The 21,651-nt window shown below is 41.6% G+C and overlaps 2 protein-coding genes across 4 annotated transcripts in view; one reads left to right on the plus strand and one right to left on the minus strand.

The window, feature by feature from the left end:
• SCGB3A2 (secretoglobin family 3A member 2) overlaps window positions 1–3,684 on the minus strand; it is a 120,479-nt gene extending 116,795 nt beyond the window's left edge. The window contains exon 1 of the mRNA XM_043985590.1: window positions 3,655–3,684. The gene's annotated coding sequence lies outside the window, so the exon portion shown is untranslated. The remainder of the gene's footprint in view (window positions 1–3,654) is intronic.
• LOC122741806 (serine protease inhibitor Kazal-type 1-like) overlaps window positions 1–21,651 on the plus strand; it is a 39,895-nt gene that overhangs the window by 13,557 nt on the left and 4,687 nt on the right. The window contains exons 1-2 of one of the 3 annotated variants that reach the window (XM_043985591.1): window positions 12,683–12,809; window positions 18,228–18,259. The exons of the other annotated variants lie outside the window; for them this stretch is intronic. Coding sequence (XP_043841526.1) covers window positions 12,755–12,809; window positions 18,228–18,259 — 87 coding nt within the window. The 5' untranslated portion in view covers window positions 12,683–12,754. Of the gene's footprint in view, window positions 1–12,682; window positions 12,810–18,227; window positions 18,260–21,651 lie in introns of those variants that run through there. 3 annotated transcript variants of the gene reach the window in all.

Genomic DNA, 21,651 nt, shown 5'->3' on the forward strand with positions numbered 1-21,651 from the left:
CTTGGGAAAGTCACTTCCTCTTTCTAGGCCTCAGCTTCCTTCACAGTGAAATGAAGAAATGTTACAAGATGCTCTCTGACTTTCTGAGTTCTATGTTCTGAGGTCTATTCCAGCTTTGGCATTTGGTGTTCTAGGTTCTAAGCAGGCTTCCAGTTCTAGCATTCTTTGTTTTGAAGTCCCTTGCAGCTGAGTCTTCTACACTATTTGTCCTAAGATCTTTCCTGGCTCTCCTGTTGTAAGACTCAATGATATTCCGGGTAATGAAGCAAACTTCAGGGATTGCTTTCTTTCTCTTGTCAATGATTATTCCAGTGTCTTTTGTGATTTTGAACATCTGCTTTGACACAGCAAAACTGAATCTGAAAATATCCATGTATCAAAGAATTACTTGAACACACCATCCAGTCAAAGATTAAGTAAAAGGGTTTATTATTTGGCACAAGGCAATATTGTCAGGAGAAGTCTGAAATTAAGCTCCTGGGGAGGAGCACATTTATGGCATGTTTCTCCATCAGCCAGAGTAAAGACATTGCTTTTACAGGGGAATCTGGGGAGACTTGAAACTTAAAAGTTATTGCTGTTGGGAAGTGGAGGTGCTTGAAACACTTGTAGGCCACAAAGGTTATTGACAATATGTGGTCTCAGTCATATAACAATAACATGTAGGTTCCAACTAGACTCTTGTTATAAATTTCAAGGCATCCAACTTTCTACGGACCCATGTCATGTCTGCTTTGTTAACTGTTTGACTAACCAATACCGGGTTAATTAACTGCTTTGCTTTTCCAAGGAAAGAGTACCCTCTGACTCCAGCAAGGTAATCAACTCTATTATTTCTCATGATCAGAGTTTCCCTAATTGGGTCCAGGCCTACTAGGCTACCACTACATGTTATTGATTTTTTTAAAAAACTAAAGAAACAGAAACAGAAAGGAAAGAAAGTGAAGGGCACCCCAAGATTATGCTACTCAGAACATTCCCTGGGGGTATGTCTCTAAATCAGTTGTAAGTGGTGAGTGATAATCTTCTCTTCACTGACCTAGTTTCAGATTGATTATGGGGTACCTGCCACTCAAAGTTTCCATCTCTGCAGTGCTTTACAATTTGCAGTTTGATTGGCACATATTGTCTCATTTCGAATTCATAAAAGTCTTTCAAGGGAGTGAAAGCAAGGGTTATTTCTCCCGTTTTACAGATAAGGAAACTGAGGCCCCCAAAGGGAGAGATTCTACTTGGAAATGACATTAGGGCTCACTTAGTCCTATCCTTTCATTTATAGATAATGGAGAACTAAAGCCCAGGGAGGTTATAATGATGACATTCAGAGTTACATCAGGAAGCATCTTGTCCAGAATAAGAGAAGTGACAGCCTTACTACACTCTCCTCTGATCAGACCCCATCTATAGTAATTATTATATTCCCTTACAGCAATCTGAATTAGGAAATTCATTGATCAACCAAAGCAAACGAGGAAAGGATGACCAAGGCTGTTGATGGGATAGAAGATTATACCCTCTGGAGAGCGTGTAAAGAAATTGTGAATGTTAGCCTGGGGAAGAGAAGATTTAAAGGAAATATGAATGCTGAAGGGTTGTCATGTAGGGAATGAATTTCCTGGTTTTGCTCAGAACCAAGAAGTTGAAGTAAGATTAATGAAGGGCACTTACAAAGAGATACATCTTGGCTCAATCTCAGGGGGTGGGGTGGGGTGGGGATTGACAATTCCAACTATCCTAAAGGGAAATAGACTGCCTTGGAGGGAGAGAGGTCCCCATCAAGGGTAGCATTGGAGCAGAGGCAGGACAACGCCTTCTCAGATATTTTAGCAGAAATTCCCTTTTAGGAATTATGGGACTATGTTCCATCTCAGATTCCTTCCAACTCTGAGATTCCATCATTTTGCCAAGTGCCTTCTTGTACCCAAACAATCCAATGCAATCCATTTCGATGAGCATTTATTAAATACTGTCTGTGTTCCAACTAGGAAGAAACATTGCATATGCATAGAGAACAGACCTGGGAGTTAGGGAGGCCTGGCTTTGGGCCCCATATACATCACATCCAGTCTGTGACCCTCAGCAAGTCACTTAACCTTGTGGTAACCCCAGTAAACTAAGAGTGTAATTAACTATCACAGAACAGTTACAGATATGAATGGAGAAAGGGTCTTTCCGCACCAAAAGTTTCATGTACCAGTAAAGTTATAAGTCCCTCCCAGCCCCACCTCAGAAAAAAATGGTCAGGTGCTGTGCCAGGCAACACAGAAAAGAAAATAAAGAGTCCCTGCCCTCAAAGCAGTTATATTCTAACTTACACAAATAAGTAACTGCAGAATCCCTTCAAAGAGAATAGAGAGCACCTTCAGGAAGAAGAGGGGCACTAATAATTAGAGTCAATGAAGGCCACATATGGAAGACCCTACTTGAGTTGAGCCTGGAAGGGAGGTGGGGATGACAAAACAGGGTGAGAAAGGAGGGCATTTCAGGCCCTGGGAGCAGCCTTTGCAAAGATAAGGAGGTTCTGGAGAGAGAATGGAGATCCTGGGGAACACCAGGCAGACCAGTTTGGAGGTGGGGCTCAACTGCAAACATTCCATAGGCAAGAAGCTCGAGTGACCTGACCAAGTGGTCATCTATTGTCAGAGAAGCTCCACACCAGATTCTCCATGGCAGCCTTGTGTGCACAGATGCCCTTTCCTAAGGGTATCCATAAGCACAGCAGAGGTGTTCAAGCCAATCCTGGATCAATTTTTTTCAGGTACCTTGTAGAGGGAAAGTGCTGTTAAATAGTGGTCCCAGCTACATTCCCACCTTCTACAGCAAGCCTCTCCCCATCCCCCTTCATTCTGATGCCTCCCCACTGTTGCATATTTCCATTCTGTCCTATATGGTGTTGGATCTGATTTTTTGTTGCTGTTGAGTCATTTTCAGTCATTTCCAGCTCTTTGGGACCCCATTTTGGGGCATTCTTGGCAAGGATACTGGACCACGTTGCCCTCTCCTTCAGGTCACTTCTCAGAGGAAGAAACTGAGGCAAACAGAATGAAGTGACTTAAAAAAGGATTACAAAGCTAATAATTGTGTGTGGCTGGATTTGAACTCAAGTCTTCTTGACTCCAGGCCTGGCACTCTAAGCACCATCCCTGTAATGCTCTATAAGGGCCACCTAACACTCTATAAGTGGTTGTATGTTATCTCCCCCATTGGTCTGTTGATGGTGTCTTGCTATCCACAAGTAGACTTGTCTCCCCACCCCTTGATGGCAGAGACTGTCTTTTACCTGTCTGTGTATCCTCAGTACTGAGCATCCTGCCTATCACATAATAGGTGCTTAAAGTGTGTTTATTCACTGAATGGCTCAATGACTTGGGCAGGTCCCTCCCAGCTCCAAAGCTCTGAGAATGTGGGATTCTATGATATAGCAGGAGAATCAATCTGTTTTATTATTGTTCTAGGCTACCTGCTATCAAGATTTAGTTGGATGCCCCAAAATCTATGACCCTGTCTGTGGCACTAATGGAAAGACTTATGGCAATGAATGTGAGCTGTGCTTGGAAAATAAGTAAGTAACACCAGATTATTTACAAATAATATTTTCCATCTTAAGTTATGCATTTCATGGAACTAGGAATTTGAGGGGACCCTAGAACTCACCTAATTCAGAAGTTCAAAATAGTGGTCCCCAAGTCTGGATCCCTGCCGACCCTTCAGGGGAAAAACTTCATGAGATCTGTGAATGGGAATGGCAAAAAATTATAGCCTTTATTGTCAATAACTGCAAACAGAAATTTCTCATTTCCTACAATTATAAAAGGAGGCAACAAACTGAAAAGGGGTCTATAGGATTTAGCACACTGGCAAACAGGTTCACCTCTTTCTTGCTCTGTCTCTCCCTCGCTCCCTCCTCTTCTCCCTGTACCTCTCCCTCTCCTTGTCTTACACATGCATGCAAAAAACACCTACACCCAGGCCCACATAAACACACACACACACACACACACACACACACACAGAGGCACACCACAGAACCTTGATCTAGTCCAAAATTTTCCTCTGAGAGAGACCAGGAGGAAGCAGTGCTGGCTAACCCAAGTCCTCCCAGATCATAACTTACAAAAAGGGAATCAACACTAGTTCTACTAGCACCTAATACAGTGCTCTTTTAATACATGAAGATGCCTTTAAGTACTTGCATCTGTCTACATGGGACCAAGATCCACACAGACAGCTGAGTCAAATGGACAATGAGAGGAGAGGAGAGAACTTGGAAATTGGGTCACCACTACCATTTTGTCAAGGAAGAGAGTACAGTGGACAGTGAGGAGTCTCTCATAAAGAATTCCCTTGAGTACATTTAACAACATGGAGGGGGAAGGGGAGCAATCCTGGTCTTGGAACTTGGAAACTTGGGATCTAGGCCTAACTCAGCTCTGATCTTGCTCCCTGATCAAAGCCAGGTCACTTCCCTTCTGGAAACCTGTGCTTCCTCTTCTGTCAGATGGAGGATTTCTGCAAGATGGTCTTTAACTTCCCTTCCCTGAATTCCTCTACAGAGTCAGAGATTTATGCTCTATATTCCTTTCAGCAGCAGCTCAAGGAGTTTTAGCCAGTGTTCTGCACAGGTTAAGTGTACAGGGGCTAGGGCATGGCCTGCAAGTCAAAGCCCATGCACCTCAACTCTGATTCACACCACCAACAAATTCACTGGCTAATCTTTGCTATATTCCTTTTCCTTAAGGGTTCTCAACACTCTAGCTGGAGACACCAGACACATACACTTGGTATAATAGAGGAATTATGAGGGCTAAATAGCATGGTGTGTACTCATAGATTCATTGCTAGTTAATCTCCTTCATGCACTCTGAATCTCAGCCCAGCTGACTTATTTGCTGTTTCCTATACATGGAATTCCATCTCCTCCCTTGTGCCTTTGCACAGGACATACCCTATGCCTGAACACCATCCCTCCCCACTTCTGCCTTTTGGATTCCCCAGCTCCATCTAGGCTCTTTTTCAGTTATCACCTCCTGCAAGTGGTAGGTGATTTTTCTCAATCCTCCCAGGTGTTGAGTCATTTTCCCCATTGCCCCAACAAGTTACTTGATGATTACTCAAATAGATTGTCTTCCTTGAGGGCAAGGACTGTTCTATTTTGTTTTTTGGTTTTTAGCCCTGGTGCCCAGCACACAGCAGGGATTAATCAATGCTTGCTAACTTGAATTAAATCAAGTCTGAAACACTCCTCAAAGTATAGAACACCTGATCTGAAACAGACCATATAGACTACGCAGGCCAGCTACTCTATTGTAAAGAAGAGGAGACTGAATTAACCAGAGAAGATAATTTACTTGTACAAGGTCACATAGATCATTAGCAAAAGAGCTATAATGCAAATCAGATCCACAATTTGCTACTCACTGCTCTTTCCTAAGGGCTACCAAATCTACCCTCAGATACTGGCTAGCTGTGTGTCTCTGGGAAAATCACTTAAGTCTGTTTGCCTCAGTTCTCTCAGTTGTAAAATGAGCTGGAGCAGGAAGTGGCAAACCACTCCACTTGCTGTTGTTTGGCCCTCTTTCTCAAAGAGGACCAGTATCTTTGCTAAGAAAGCTCTAAATGTGCTGACCAAGAGTCAGACATGACTGAAAGAGTGAAGAACAATCACAGCAAGAAAGGAGTTCAAAGCAGGGAGATGTCAGTGATTTGTGGAGGAGCAAGGGAGAGGGAGACCATGAGACTTGAAGGATGAAAATAATTTGGACCAATTTAATGGAATTTAATATAATGAAGGGGAGGGCCTTCCATAGGAAGGTAACAACTTGATGCCAGGGCCAGGGGAGGGCTGTGCCTGGTGAGCCTACAGAAACTGAGAACTAAGGATGAGATTGAAGATTAAGATTTACATTTCTTCCCTGAACAGGAAACATTTCCAAATTATCCTGCAACTTTATCCTAGTTTTGTCCCCCATCAGAGGCCTCCTCCTTATTATGAACGGGGTTACACCACTTCGTCCAGATTTCTGTCACTCAGTGTGAGGGATTTTGAAGAACCCCCATTTCCTGGGCCTGACTTGGTATCTTGAGACATTCTATGAGTCTGATGTTTCCCACCCATTTATAAACCTTGCTAAGGTGAACTTGGAACTCTCTCATAATTTTCCAGTGGCCTGGCTAAACTATTCACATGAACTTACATCTTTATCAGCATGAGGGGCCACAAACAAAAATCAGGTGCCCTTGATTTTTAAAAACCCACCAGATTCCAAGGAAAAATCATAACTTGGAGGATACAGACTGTCAGGGCTAGAAATAACCTTAGAACACAGAGCTAAGAATGTGCCTGTACCTTAAACATGTATTTTCCTAATGCCTAGAACCTCCAGGATAGTTCTGTATAGAGGCCTAAATCAAGGATTCTCAATTTCTTTTGGGTCACGAATCCTTTAGCTCCCTCATGAAACATTTCCAAATTATCCTGCAACTTTATCCTAGTTTTGTCCCCCATCAGAGGCCTCCTCCTTATTATGAATGGGGTTACACCACTTGGTCTCAGATTTCTGTCATTCAGTGTGAGGGATTTTGATGAACCCCCATTTCCTGGGCCTGACTTGGTATCTTGAGACATTCTATGAGTCTGATGGTTCCCACCCATTTATAAACCTTGCTAAGGTGAACTTGGAACTCTCTCATAATTTTCCAATGGCCTGGCTATACTATTCATATGCACTTACATCTTTATCAGCACGAGGGGCCAAAAAAAAAAAAAAGGTGGCTTTGATTTTTAGAAAACCAGCAGATTCCAAGGTAAAATCATAATTCATAGGATACAGACTGTCAGGGCTGGAAATTACCTTAGAACACAGAGATGAGAATGTGCCTGTACCTTAAACATGTATTTTCCTAATGCCTAGAACCTCCAGGATAGTTTTGTATAGAGGCCTAAATCAAGGATTCTCAATTTCTTTTGGGTCACGAATCCTTTAGCTCCCTCATGAAACCCTTCTCAGAATTATGTTTTTAAAGGCACAAAACAGGAGACAGGATAACAAAAGGAATGGAAATAGTTAACAAAATACAAAGGGAAAACATCAACAGACCCCAAGTTAAGAACCTTTAGCTGGACTTTTCCTGACTAGTCTGATGGTCCACATTCAGGGTGATGAAAAAGCTATGATTCATTATGCATCAAAAGTAAGTCATTTGTACTCCCAAAGCAAATTTGGTTGTATTAATGTTCGATGTTAAGTTTTATAAATAACTTTTTTTTAAAAGAGAGTAGATAATGACTAGGACAGAAATAATAATCATGGTAATTGACCTGGAGGAGAAGTGGGTTCTACCATAGCACTGCGTTTAATTCATGTGGCAACTAACTAGGAGTTCTGGGGAAGGTAGGATAGGAGGAATGGAGGAACTCTGAGGCACTTGAAAATAATCATAGCTAAAGCACCTACAATGAATGTGCCAAGCACTTTAAAATTATTGCCTCATTTGATCCTCACAACAACCTTGGGAGAAAGTGGCTATCATCATTCATTTGAAGATGAGGAAAGTGAGGCAAACAGATTAAGTGACTTGCAGAGGGTCACATGGGTGGTGAGTGTCTGAGATTGAGCTTGAACTTGTCTTCTAGACCCCAGGCTCCCCTCTGCCTCCTATCTGCACTGACCGTGTGCAGGGGAAAAAGATTATCCTATAAAGATGCTGTTTGAAAGCTCAGGGTATGTTGAACCAAGAGAACAGAAAAGGAAAGTGGCTTTAAATATGGGCAGGATTGTTGAGATCAGGAGACCATACTTTGTTCTTCTTAGACCCAAAAGGCAGAAACAAGACCCAAAGAGCAGAAATTGTCAAGAAGCTGATTTGGGTTCAAAAGAAGTTTCTGATAAAAAAGTATCCGGGGGGTCGCTAGGTGGCACAGTGGATAAAGCACCGGCCCTGGATTCAAGAGTACCTGAGTTCAAATCTGGCCTCAGACACTTGACACTTCCTAGCTGTGTGACCCTGGGCAAATCACTTAACCCCAGTTGCCCCGGAAACAAAACAAAACAAAAACAAAAACAAACAAAAAACAAAGTATCTGCACATCCACGAAATAGCTGACATTCTGATGCTCTTTGCTCTGGGGTTCCTTCTACATTCTGTGTTTATCTAAGGTTCCTTTCCTGCTCGAATGTTCTAACTTGTCCTTGTTCTAATGATTTACTTTCTGGGCAGAGTTTTCTTTCTTTCTTTTTCTTTTTTTGTTTTTTTTTTCTTGTTTCAGGAAAATGAGGGTTAAGTGACTTACCCAGAGTCACACAGCTAGTACATATCAAGAGTCTGAGGTCACATTTGAAATAGATCCTCCTGAATCCAGAGCCTGAGCTTTATCCACTGCACCACTTACCTGCCCCCTCAGAGATTTCTTTTCCACTTGATGGTCTAGCCTTTTGTAATAGTCTCACTCACAGTACTCTTTCTTTTCATTTCTTCTGCAGGGAAAAAGGAACTCATATCCGGATCAAAAAAGAGGGGAGATGTTGAGGAAAAAATATCCTGGAATCTCCATTGTGGCAGCATTATGGCTGGCCATCCTGATTCTTTAATAAATTTATGGGGTTGAGTGTTGCTGTTTCTGTGATTGCTTGTGAAAAATCTATTAGAAAAAGAAAGTATGGCATTGTAGACAGAAGACTGGTCTCTGGGTCAGTTCAGAACCACTGCCTGACTTTCTATTACACTACAGGTTCAAGCCCTAACCCTGACTGTCTATTGTCTGTAGGGGTTCAAGCCCTGCTCTATATGCACTTTTACCTGTGTGGGTTCAAACCCTGTCCCTGAACCCTACTGCTCCTGTGATATAGCACCTCCCAGGCAACTCTCCAAGATCATTCCATGCAAAGAGACTGCTTTCTTACATTGGTAAAAAGAGCTACTCCCCAGAAGCTCCATATAATGATCAAAGTGTAACTATGATTCAAAGAAGAAGAAGGGGAAGAAGAAAAAAACGACTAAGAAGAAGAAGAAGAAGAAGAAGAAGAAAGGAATGAATGAAGGAATGAAGGAAAGAACGAAGGAAGGAAGGAAGGAAGGAAGGAAGGAAGGAAGGAAGGAAGGAAGGAAGGAAGGAAGGAAGGAAGGAAGGAAGGAAGGAAGGAAGGAAGGAAGGAATGACAAAAATCTGGGGGAAGGGTTAGGAATAGGAGGTAGCACCACTCTAATTCCTTACATTTCTAGAGTCAGTGTTTCTGATAAAGGCCTCATTTCTAAAGTATATTAGTACTCAGTATTTGACAAAAACTGCTGCAAAAACTGGAAGATGTTATGGCCAAAATTAGGCATATACCAACATCTTAAACAACATACCAAATAATGTCAAAATAGGGACGTGATTTAGACATAAAGGTTGATAACATAGGCAAATTGGGAGAGGGAAGAATAGTATGCTTCTCAGGTCTATGGAGAGAAGAATTTATGACCCAAGAAGAGAGAGAGAATATTATGAAAGGCAAATTGGATCATTTTGATTTTATAGCTAGGGTTTCTTATAAAGGCCTCATTTCTAAAGTATGTAGGGAACTAAGTCAAATTTATTAGAATACAAGTCATTCCCCAATAGAGAAATGGTCAAAGGATATGAATAGGCAGTATTCAGATGAAGAAATCAAAGCTATCTATTGCCATATAAAAAAGTGTTCTAAATCACTATTCATTAAAGAAATACAAATTGAAACAACTCTGAGGTAATAACTCATACCTATCAGATTGGCTAATATGAAAAAAAGGAGAAAAAAACAAATGTTGGAGAATTTGTAGAAAAATTGGAACACTAATGTATTGTTGGTGAAGTTGGGAACTGATCCAGCCATTCTGGAGAGCAATTTGGAACTATGCCTTAAGGGCTATGGCCCTGTGCATAACTTTTGACAAAGTAATACCACTACTAGGTCTCTATACCAAAGAGATCATAAAAAGGGAAAAGTGCTGACATGTACAAAAGTATTTATATCAGCTCTCTTTTTGGTGGCAAGGAATTGGAAATTGGGGGCATGCTTATCAATTAGGGGATGGCTGAACAAGTTGTGGTATATGATTATGATAGAATGACATTGTGCTTGTCACATATTAAAATATAGCTTTTGGATCTGGCTATCTCCTACAATCAGATCAGAGAAATAATGTATAATTTCTCCTACAAATTAATAAACAGATCAGAGAAATTATATCTTATATCTCCTACTAACTAGAGAGAGAGCATGATATCATCCCTGCCCTCTTACAAAAGAGATCAGAGACAGACAGAAAAAACATAATATCAATTTAATATTTTATTGTCCCAAGAAAAAAGATAACATAACATGATCATGTGGAGACTTCCCTCATAAAAGAGAAGCATGGGGAACTCCCCATTTCTGAGGGTATATATTGTTTTAGTCCACTGATTATAGGGCATTGTCAGTTTCAATAGGATGATACAGAAATCAACCCAGAAGCAAAAACCAGTTTAACAGTTTCAGTTATAACAAGTATGGAAAGAATACAGAAGCATCATGATAAGACTATAGGATTCTAAAAAAGGGATTTGGCAAGGATGAGGATGCCCAGATGTTTCTAGAAGATACAGATTTACTATCCTGAGGGCAAAGAAGTCACTAGGTGGGGTCTTCTATCTGCTAGCTAGCTGGGTTCAGGTTTGGAGTTCAGTTCAAGGACATTTTGCTCCTATTAATCCTATTAATTCAGGGTTTCATAAAACTCCTCTTGGATAATAAGGTACCTCCATCAAATCCAGGCAATCCATATTTTTATATTAACATGCTGTAAGAAATGATCAGCAGGCAGATTTCAGAATAAACTAGAATGACTTAAATGAACCAATGCCGAGGAAAGTGTGCAGAACCAGGAGGACATTGTGTATAGTAACAGCAACATTGTTCATGATCCAAGACAATTCCAAAGGGTCCATGAAGGAAAATGTTCTCCACATAGATAAAAAAGAACTGTGGAATCTGAATACAGATTGAACCATGCCGTTTCTACTTTTTTCTTGTTTTTTCTCCTTTGAGGTTTTCCACTTTTGTTCTGATTCTTCCTTCACAACATGACTGATGAAGAAATATGTTTAATGTGACTGTGCATATATACCTGTAAAGAATTCATTGTTATTTGAGGTTTTTATGACCCCATCTTTTGGCTAGAATTTAAAAAAAAACCCCAGTGCATGCACTGGGCTGGGGCGCTGGTGCAGTGCCTCTGCAAATGGCACAGTGCTCCACCCAATGGTTGTAGCCGTCACCATGGCACTGGCACCTCACCTCACATCACCACCACTCACCAACACCTACATGGGCCTGGCAAAATTATAATGACTGGAAGCCCAGTCAGGGCAGTCATGTGACTGTCAGTCATAGCTGTCAACCAATTGGCTTGGAGCTGTGTGTAGTCAGTCTGGAGTTTGCTGGGAATAAGACAGGAGGACTCTCACCATTCTAGCTTGAAGCTGGAAGGCAACAGGACACAGCCCTGTGTCCTCAGTTAATTCCTGGGCAGTAGTGTTATTCAGTTTGTATCCTGTCCCTTCCCCCATTTTCTTTCCTTTCTTTTAATTCTACTGAGCTTGCTAGTCATTTTAAGTTCATTCTTGTTAATAAACCTTGTTCTGTTTTTGAGGGAGGCTCTCGATCTTCTTCCTTGCCCCAATATTGCAGCAAGCTGCCAGGTAACACTCCCCAATTAAAATTTGGTCCCTACATAACAGATGTCAGATTACTTTCTGTCTTGGGGAGGTAAACAGCACTAAAAACAAAGAAAGTGAAACAAGTATGCTTCAATCAGCATTCAGACTGCACAGATCTTTCTATGTAGGTGGAGAGCATATTCCTTGATGAGCCTTTTGGAATTTGCTTAGATCATTGGCTTGCTGAGAAGAGCTAAGTCTATTAAAGGTCATCATCTCATAAGGTTGTTGTTCCTGTACAATGTTCTGGTTCTGCTCACTTCACTCAGCATTAATTCATGTAAGTCTTTCCAGGTTTTGCTGAAATCCACCTGCTCATCATATCTTATACCACAATTTTATTCCATTATTTTCCTGTACCACAGCTTGTTCAGTCATTCTCTGATTAACGGGAATTCCATCAATGTCCAATTCTTTGCCATCACAAAAAGAGCTTCTATGAATATTTTTGGATATATAGGTCCTTACCCCTTCTTTATGATCTCTTTGGTATACAGGCCCAGAAGTGGTGGTGCTGGATCAAAGGGAATGCACAGTTTTATAGCCCTGTGAGCAGAGTTCCAAATTTCTTCTCAAGTGAGATTATAAGAACACAGACAATCACAAATAGGAGCATTATTAAATAGAAGTACACAACCCAAGGGGAGAGAACAGGAACACAAACAAAAGAGAGACACTAGGAGAAGGGGATGCACATGGCTGAAGAAGGAAAAGGCTGAGCCTGAGTGTGAAGACATTAACATATTTACTCAGGAGACAATGGAGGTGAGGGAGGAGGAGATATATCAACCACAGCCCTAGGAACACACACACAGAACAGAAGGTGGGGGTTGGGCAGGGGGCAGGGCAGGTGGAATTTTATTGGCCCAGGATAAGGTCCATCTCTAGGCCAGTTGGGCTGGTGTGTGACAGCATGATGTAATTCAGCAGGTGGAACCCATGGCCCTACATAAGGCAGCCTCCCAGGCTCAGGACACCTCCCCTCTCTTGAAATCTTTCAACTTCAGCTTCAGCTAGAGGTAAAGAAGGCTGATCATGAGGCCTCTTGGCATGGTCCTGCTGCTCTCCCTGGCTCTGTGCTGCTTCCTGGGTAAGTTTCTCCTTGGGCACACTGACCTCACACTGGGCCCAGTAGCCCTCAAATAGCCCTTCATCCAGAGCCCAGTTAGACTTTAGCTGCACCTACTGGGAGTTTGTCATGGGTCATGTACAGGGACACAATGCTGGTGAAACGCTGCATAAAGAGAGCTGCTGAGGCTAGAAGCTTTCTCCACAACCCTGCTGTGTGGGAGGGAACAGCAGTAGTGTTAGTCCTGATTCACAGAGGAGAAAACAGACACCAGACAGCACACCTGGCCACACAATTAGCAGGTCAGAGACCCCCACCTTTGAACATGGGTCTTGTAGCCAGAACTCCTATGCCCCAGATCAAAACCCCATTGCTTGTAGCACAGCAGCTGGATACTGCTGGGTTCTCCCCCAGAGGAGAAGGGAGAAGTGGGGTACATGTCTAACCTCAAGGGCACAGGGGAAAAAACTCCGGAGTTATATTTGATTCTCACTCTTTCCTCATTCAAGACCCCTCCCAGAGGAAAGACCTTGTGCCTAGTTCCTCTTTGCATATTCAATGACATTTCCTCTGGACTTTGGTGCTGATTCTTCCCTCCCCCACCCAGTAGCAGCTGGCCTTACTCCCACCTCTGCCTCAGTGTGAGACAATAGTGCTGCTCACCCCTTATAGACTCCACCAGCTGTCTGTGGACTTGAGTGGCAGCTTGGTCTAGACTTGGTCCATTTCTTTCAGGGGTGCACTCTGATCTGCTCCCAGCGAGCCAGAACTTCTCCAACTATCTGGTAGAATACACTCTGTCCTTCCTAGCATGCTGAAATAGGGAGGAGAGAAGGACCCTCCTCAGGGCTTGTGACAGGGGGTTTATTCTTTCCTCACCCAAGAGGACTGAGGGGCTTTTCACATGCTGACCTTACTCCCTGCTCTTTCCTCCTGTTCCTCCCTTGCCCACACTAGGTGTCACATTCATTTTCTCAGTCTCACTAACCTCATGTATCTCATACCAAATTTTGATATTTCTTCTTCCATGACATCTCTGCTCTGCACTTGCACCATCACCACTCTCATTTAGATGCTTTTCCCTTTTCAACCATGACTATTGCAAGATTTGTCCTCCTGGTGGTTTCCAGTCTCTCACCTCTCCAATGTGTCCCCCAAAGAGCTGCAGAAATGATTTCCCTAAAGCACAGGTCTAACCATGTCACTCCCCTACTCAGTAGTTTGCAAACCTCCAGTGCTTTCCTCTTACCTCTAGGATCAAAGATAAAACTGCTCTACCTGCCATTTAAAGCTCTTCACAACTCGACTCCCTCTTGATTCTCCAATTTCCACATCACTGCCCTCCACATGCTCTACAATCCTGCCATGCTGGACTCTTTGTTTATTCTCACACCAGACAGTGCCTCTCCAGTTTCTGTTCCTTGTTCCTGCTGTTCACTATGCCTGGAATACTCTCCCTCACCTCTGCCTCTTGGAACCCCTATTTTCCTTCAAGCCTCAGTCACCTTCTGCTGAAGACCTTTGTGATCTCCCCAGCAACTGGTACCTTCCCATTAAAGGCTACATTGTCTCTGCTTTGTGGCTCCTTCACACACCTCTGCATGCATAGATTGTGTCCCCTATTTGAGCATAAGGCATTGAGGGCAGAGACAGCTTTTGTGTGTAGCTGCACTGCCTAAGTAGTTCCTAACATATAGCAGCCACTTGATAAAGACTGATGGATTGATGGAGTGACTGAACAAGCCTGTGAGATAGTTCTTTTCTCTACTGTACAATAGGGGAAACTGAGACTTAGAGAAGTGAGAGAGACCTGCCCAAGACCACAAAACTAGTCAGTGTCAGAGACAAATATCAACCCCAGGCCTCTCATCCTAGTTCCAGTCTGCTTGCCGATACCCAAAACCACCTTCCAAGTCATACACACTTGAGAAAAGTCTAGAAGAGAGAATGGTTTCTAAATGATGAGCATGGTTTCTGTTCATTTAGCACTTGATCCCTTTTCAAGCCCTTTTGGACCTCCTATCGAATTAGTGTGCCATCACAGTCCATTCAAGTGGATCAAACAAAGGTTGCTATGTCCATTGTGCAAATGGGCAAGCTCAAGTCCAGAACAGAGCATCAAGTGAGGCCAAGTTATACACCTAAGGGCAGAGCCATGACTAAAGAAGCCTGGGTCTTCTTCCACCACATACTTTGCCTGCAAATTGTTGCAATCCTGCTTCTGGTAGCTAGGGAATGACAAGGCCTTTGGATTACCCCTAATCTTTCCAGGAATCAGGGTGACTTTTCTGCCAGCTGAGCTACCTTTTCTGGGACTCCCTGTCACACCCCCAAGAAACACAATGAGTGAGATGGAAAGGTGATGCTCCTTGAAAGGGAAACAGCTGTCAGCAGAACTCAGCTGAGTTCTTGGACTGCTTTCATGGGGATGCTCCTTCTTCATGATTTACTATGACCAAAACATGCATCCTCTAGGAACCATCCTTTCAGTGAGAAACATTTCCACAAGTAGCCAGGCTGATGGCTCAGACCACAAAAACCCCTTCCAACATAGCAGCATTACTAGCTAGAAGGAAACTGCCAAAGTTTGTGCTCTCCTAACACAGCCTTTACCAACTTCAATTATTATTTTGTGCCTCAATGAGTCAACAGAAGAGGGTTATAGTAAACACAGCCACGAAAAATAATTCAGCCTTAGAGAAGAGGACTGGAAAGAGGAGATCAGTAAATTAGGCCTGCAACTAAAAAGGCTAGAGGACAAATTTTTTTTTTCCCCAATTAAATACTACATTAGAAATTCTGAAAATCAAGGAAGAGATTGATAAAATTGAAAGTAAGAAAACTATAGAATTAATAAACAAAATTAAGAGCTGATTTTATGAAAAAAAATCAATAAAATAGATAAACCTTTGTTTAATTTGATTCTTTAAAAAAGACAGAAGAAAACCAAATTACCAGTATCAAAAATAAAAAGGGTGATTTCACTACCAGTGAAGTGGAAATTAAAGCAATAATGATGAACTTTTTTTTAAATAATGAGCTTTTTTGCCCATCTGTTTGCCAATAAATTTGACAATCTAAACAAAATGGATGAAAATATAGAAAAAATATAAATTGCTCAGATTAACAGAAGAGGAAATAAAAGACTGGAATAACTCTATTTAAGATAAAGAAATTGAACAAGCCATCAGTATACTTCCTAAGAAAAAATCTCCATTACCAGATTGGTTTACAAGTGAATTCTACCAAACATTTAAAAAGTAATTAATTCCAATACTATATAAGTTTCTAGTAAAAGTAGGTAAAGGACTGCTACCAAATTCCTTTTATGGCATGAATATGGTGTTGATACCTAAACCAAACAAAGTAAAAACAGAGAAAGAAAATTATCAATCAATTTCCATAATGAAAACTGATGCAAAAATCTTAAATATTAGTGAGGAAATTACAGCAGTTTATCACCAGGATAATACACTATGATCAGGCTAGATTTATATCAGGAATGCAGGGCTGGTTCAACATTAGGAAAACTATCAACATAATCAAGCACATACTTAAAAAAACTAACCAAAATCATATAATTATCACAATAGATGCAGAAAAAGCTTTTAACAAAATATAGCACTCATTCCTAATAAAAACACTAGAGAGCATAGGAATAGGTGGAACTTTTCTTAAAATGATAAGCAGTATCTACTTAAAACCATCAGCAAACATTATAAGTAATAGGGTTAAGTTAGAGGCATTCCCAATAAGATCAGGGATGAAACAGGGATGTCCATTAGCACCTCTATTATTTAATACTGTACTAGAAATCTTAGATATTACAATAAGAGAAGAAAATTAATTAAAGAAATTAGGAGAGGCAAGGAAGAAACAAAGCTATCACTCTCTGCAGATTATATGATGGTATACTTAGAGAATACTATTTAATCAACCAAAAAATTATTTGAAACAATTAACAACTTTAGCAAAGTTGCAGAACATAAAATCAATCCACAGAAACCATCAGCATTTCTATACATGACCAACAAAGCTCAGCAGCAAGCCATAGAACAAGAAATGCCATTTAAAATAACTGTAAACAAAAGAAAATATTTGTGAGTCTGCCTGCCAAGACAAACCCAAGAACTCTATCAACACACTTACAAAACATTTTTCACACAAATAAAATCAGAACTAAACAAGTGGGAAAATATCAATTGCTCACAGATAGGCCAAGCCAATATAATAAAAATGACACTTCTACCTAAATTAATTTACTTATTTGGTGCCATCCCAATCAGACTACCAAAAAATATTTTATAGAGCTAGAAAAAATAATAAGAAAATTCATCTGGAATAATAAAAGGGCCAAGAATAACAAGAATACTAATTTAAAAATGTACTGGAAAGTGGACTAGCCATAACAAAGGGTTTAGGATATGGATGATGGGGCAACAAAAGAGATTGTGAGGGAGCTATCAAACAGTAAGGAGGGAAACCCAGAAGAAGCCATGCCATAGAAACCCAGAAAGGAGAGAATGCCTCTGACAGTGGAGTGGTCAACAATGGTGAAAGTTTTAGAAAGAGATCAAGAAGGATGAGGACTGAGGAAAGGACAATGGAGTTAGCAGTCAGGAGATTATTAGTAACCTTTGAGACAGTGGTGATTACCCAGACACACCAGGCATATACTTATTTCTGTGACTGCTCAGGTTCCTTTGCTTGAAAGGCACTGTCTTCCTATGTCTACCTGTCACAATACCAGTTAAAAAACCAAATTACTGCAAAAAGTCTTAGCCTTTCCCACAGTACTTACCAGATTTTTCCATTCCATTATTTTATTTGTATTTTATTGTTTTCCCTGGGGAAGTCTCTTGTCTTCTTGATCTTTGTATCCCATTCTAGCTGCTCCAACATTATAGAATTTATTTGATTTTATATATTTTAAAGGGAAGCATATAGAATAGAGGATGTAGAATATGGGCCAGAAATCATAGGGTGTAGAACAGAGACTGTTAGGGCTGAAGGGGACTTTCAAACACATCAATATGAGGACTGGAAGGAAACCCTTAGACAATCTAGTCCAACTGAAAGGAAAGAGAAATGGAGAGGTGGAAGGAGACTTTTCCAAGGTCACACAGTGATTGAGTAGCACAGTTCTGACAAAGCCCCAGGGGTCCTAATTCCCAGAGTCAAGGATTTGAAATTGAAAGAAAGGGGGTGGAGAGGAAATCACCTCTGTCTTTCTTCAGTTGACTGGACTTTTGTCTAATTCTGCCACATTTCAGGGGCCAAGGGCTTGTGGGAAGACCAGTATGGTGGCATCAGGCAGGCTGCAGAGATAGAGAAGGGTGGGTGGAGGGGCTGTGGCTGTAATCTGGAGCCACTTTGGCTCCCTTATTCTCCCTCCCTACACACGAGGCAAACCTAACCTTTTCAAACTTTGTTTTCTAGATGCTGCACGAGCTGAAGACAAAGTCCGAGATGTAAGGACAGCTTCTGCTTTACCATTCTAACACATCTCCCATGCCAGGGTGAAGGGACATAGATGCACACAGGCCATTCAGCATTCAGCCCCTAAGGGCATTCAGGCACCATTAAAGAGCTAATGGCATTCAGCACCAAAATGGTGCCATTCTTTGAGCTGAGATCAAAAGTTACTGAACCTTGGGAAAGTCACTTCCTCTTTCTAGGCCTCAGCTTCCTTCACAGTGAAATGAAGAAATGCTACAAGATACTCTCTGACTTTCTGAGTTCTATATTCTGAGGTCTATTCCAGCTTTGGCATTTGGTGTTCTAGGTTCTAAGCAGGCTTCCAGTTCTAGCATTCTGTATTTGTTTTGAAGTCCCTTGCAGCTGAGTCTCCTACATTTTTGTCCTAAGATCTCTTCTGGCTCTCCTGTTGTAAGACGCAATGACAATCTGGTTAATGAAACAAACTTCAGGGATTGCTTTCCTTCTCTTGTCAATGATTACTTCAGAGTCTTCTGTGATTTTGAACATCTGTTTTGACACAGCAAAACTGGATCTAAAAATATCCATGTATCAGAGAATTACTTGAACACATGATCCAATCAAAGATTAATTAAAAGTTTTTATTATTTGGCACAAGGTGATATGGTCAGGAGAAGTCTGAACTTCAGCTCCTGGGGAGGAGCACATTTATGGCATGATCCTCCATCAGCCAGAGTAAAGACAGTTCTTTTATAGGGGAATCTGGGGAGACGTGAAACTTAAAAGTTACAGCTATTGGGGAGTGGAGGTGCTTGAAACACTTGGAGGCCACGAGGGTTATTGTCACTATGTAACAATAACATGTGGGTTCCAATTAGACTCTTGCTATAAATTTCAAGGCATCCAACTGTCTGGGTACCCATGTCATGTCTGCTTTGTTAACTGTTTGACTAACCAATACCGGGTTAATTAACTGCTTTGCTTTCCCAAGGAAAGAGTACCCTCTGACTCCAGGAAGGTAATCAACTCTATTATTTCTCATGGTCAGAGTTTCCCTAACTGGGTCAAGCCTTACTAGGCTACCACTACATGTTATTGATTTTTTTTAAAAAACTAAAGAAACAGAAATAGAAAGGAAAGATACTCAGAAAGCGATGGGCACCCCAAGATTACGCTACTCAGAACATTCCCTGGGTGTGTGCCTCTAAATCAGTTGTAAGTGATGAGTGATAATCTTCTCTTCACTGACCTAGTTTCAGATTGATTATGGGGTACCTGCCACTCAAAGTTTCCATCTCTGCAGTGCTTTACAATTTACAATTTGATTGGCACATATTGTCTCATTTCGAATTCATAAAAGTCTTTCAAGGGAGTGAAAGCAAGGGTTATTTCTCCCGTTTTACAGATAAGGAAACTGAGGCCCCCAAAGGGAGAGTTATTGAATTCTACTTGGAAATGACATTAGGGCTCACTTAGTCCTATCCTTTCATTTATAGATAATGGAGAACTAAAGCCCAGGGAGGTTATAATGATGACATTCAGAGTTACATCAGGAAGCATCTTGTCCAGAATAAGAGAAGTGACAGCCTTACTACACTCTCCTCTGATCAGACCCCATCTATAGTAATTATTATATTCCCTTACAGCAACCTGAATTAGGAAATTCATTGTTCAACCAAAGCAAACAAGGAAAGGATGAGCAAGGCTGTTGATGGGATAGAAGATTATACCCTCTGGAGAGCATGTGAAATTGTGAATGTTAGCCTGGGGAAGAGAAGATTTAATGGAAATATGAATGCTGAAGGGTTGTCATGTAGGGAGTGATTTACCTGGTTTTGCTCAGATCCAGGAAGTAGAAGTAAGATTAATGAAGGGCACTTACAAAGAGATACATCTTGGCTCAATCTCAGGGGGTGGGGTGGGGTGGGGATTGACAATTCCAACTATCCTAAAGGGAAATAGACTGCCTTGGAGGGAGAGAGGTCCCCATCAAGGGAAGCTTTGGAGCAGAGGCAGGACAATGCCTTCTGAGATGTTTTAGCAGAAATTCCATTTTAGGAATTATGGGACTATGTTCCATCTCAGATTCCTTCCAACTCTGAGATTCCATCATTTTGCCAAGTGCCTTCTTGTACCCAAACAATCCAATGCAATCCATTTCGATGAGCATTTATTAAATACTGTCTGTGTTCCAACTAGGAAGAAACATTGCATATGCATAGAGAACAGACCTGGGAGTTAGGGAGGCCTGGCTTTGGGCCCCATATACATCACATCCAGTCTGTGACCCTCAGCAAGTCACTTAACCTTGTGGTAACCCCAGTAAACTAAGAGTATAATTAACTATTACAGAGCAGTTACAGATATGAATGGAGAAAGGGTCTTTCCCCACCAAAAGTTCCATGTACCAGTAAAATTATAAGTCCCTCCCAGCCCCACCTCAGAAAAAAATGGTCAGGTGCTGTGCCAGGCAACACAAAAATGAAAATAAAGAGTCCCTGCCCTCAAAGCAGTTATATTCTAACTTACACAAATAAGTAACTGCAGAATCCCTTCAAAGAGAATAGAGAGCACCTTCAGGAAGAAGAGGGGCACTAATAATTAGAGTCAATGAAGGCCTCATATAGAAGACCCTACTTGAGTTGAGCCTGGAAGGGAGGTAGGGATGACAAAACAGGGTGAGAAAGGAGGGCATTTCAGGCCCTGGGAGCAGCCTTTGCAAAGATAAGGAGGTTCTGGAGAGAGAATGGAGATCCTGGGGAACACCAGGCAGACCAGTTTAGAGGTGGGGCTCAACTGCAAACATTCCATAGGCAAGAAGCTCGAGTGACCTGACCATGTGGTCATCTATTGTCAGAGAAGCTCCACACCAGATTCTCCATGGCAGCCTTGTGTGCACAGATGCCCTTTCCTAAGGGTATCCATAAGCACAGCAGAGGTGTTCAAGCCAGTCCTGGATCAATTTTTGTCAAGTACCTTGTAGAGGGAAAGCGCTGCTAAATAGTGGTCCCAGCTACATTCCCACCTTCTACAGCAAGCCTCTCCCCATCCCCCTTCATTCTGATGCCTCCCCGCTGTTGCATATTTCCATTCTGTCCTATATGGTGTTGGATCTGATTTTTTTGTTGCTGTTGAGTCATTTTCAGTCATTTCCAGCTCTTTGGGACCCCATTTTGGGGCATTCTTGGCAAGGATACTGGACCACGTTGCCCTCTCCTTCTTCAGGTCACTTCTCAGAGGAGGAAACTGAGGCAAAAGGAATGAAGTGACTTAAAAAAGGATTACAAAGCTAGTAATTGTGTGTGGCTGGATTTGAACTCAAGTCTTCTTGACTCCAGGCCTGGCACTCTAAGCACCATCCCTGTAATGCTCTATAAGGGCCACCTAACACTCTATAAGTGGTTGTATGTTATCTCCCCCATTG

This window comes from Dromiciops gliroides, chromosome 2 (genome assembly GCF_019393635.1).
Source record: "Dromiciops gliroides isolate mDroGli1 chromosome 2, mDroGli1.pri, whole genome shotgun sequence".
In the NCBI taxonomy this organism is placed as follows: domain Eukaryota; kingdom Metazoa; phylum Chordata; class Mammalia; order Microbiotheria; family Microbiotheriidae; genus Dromiciops; species Dromiciops gliroides.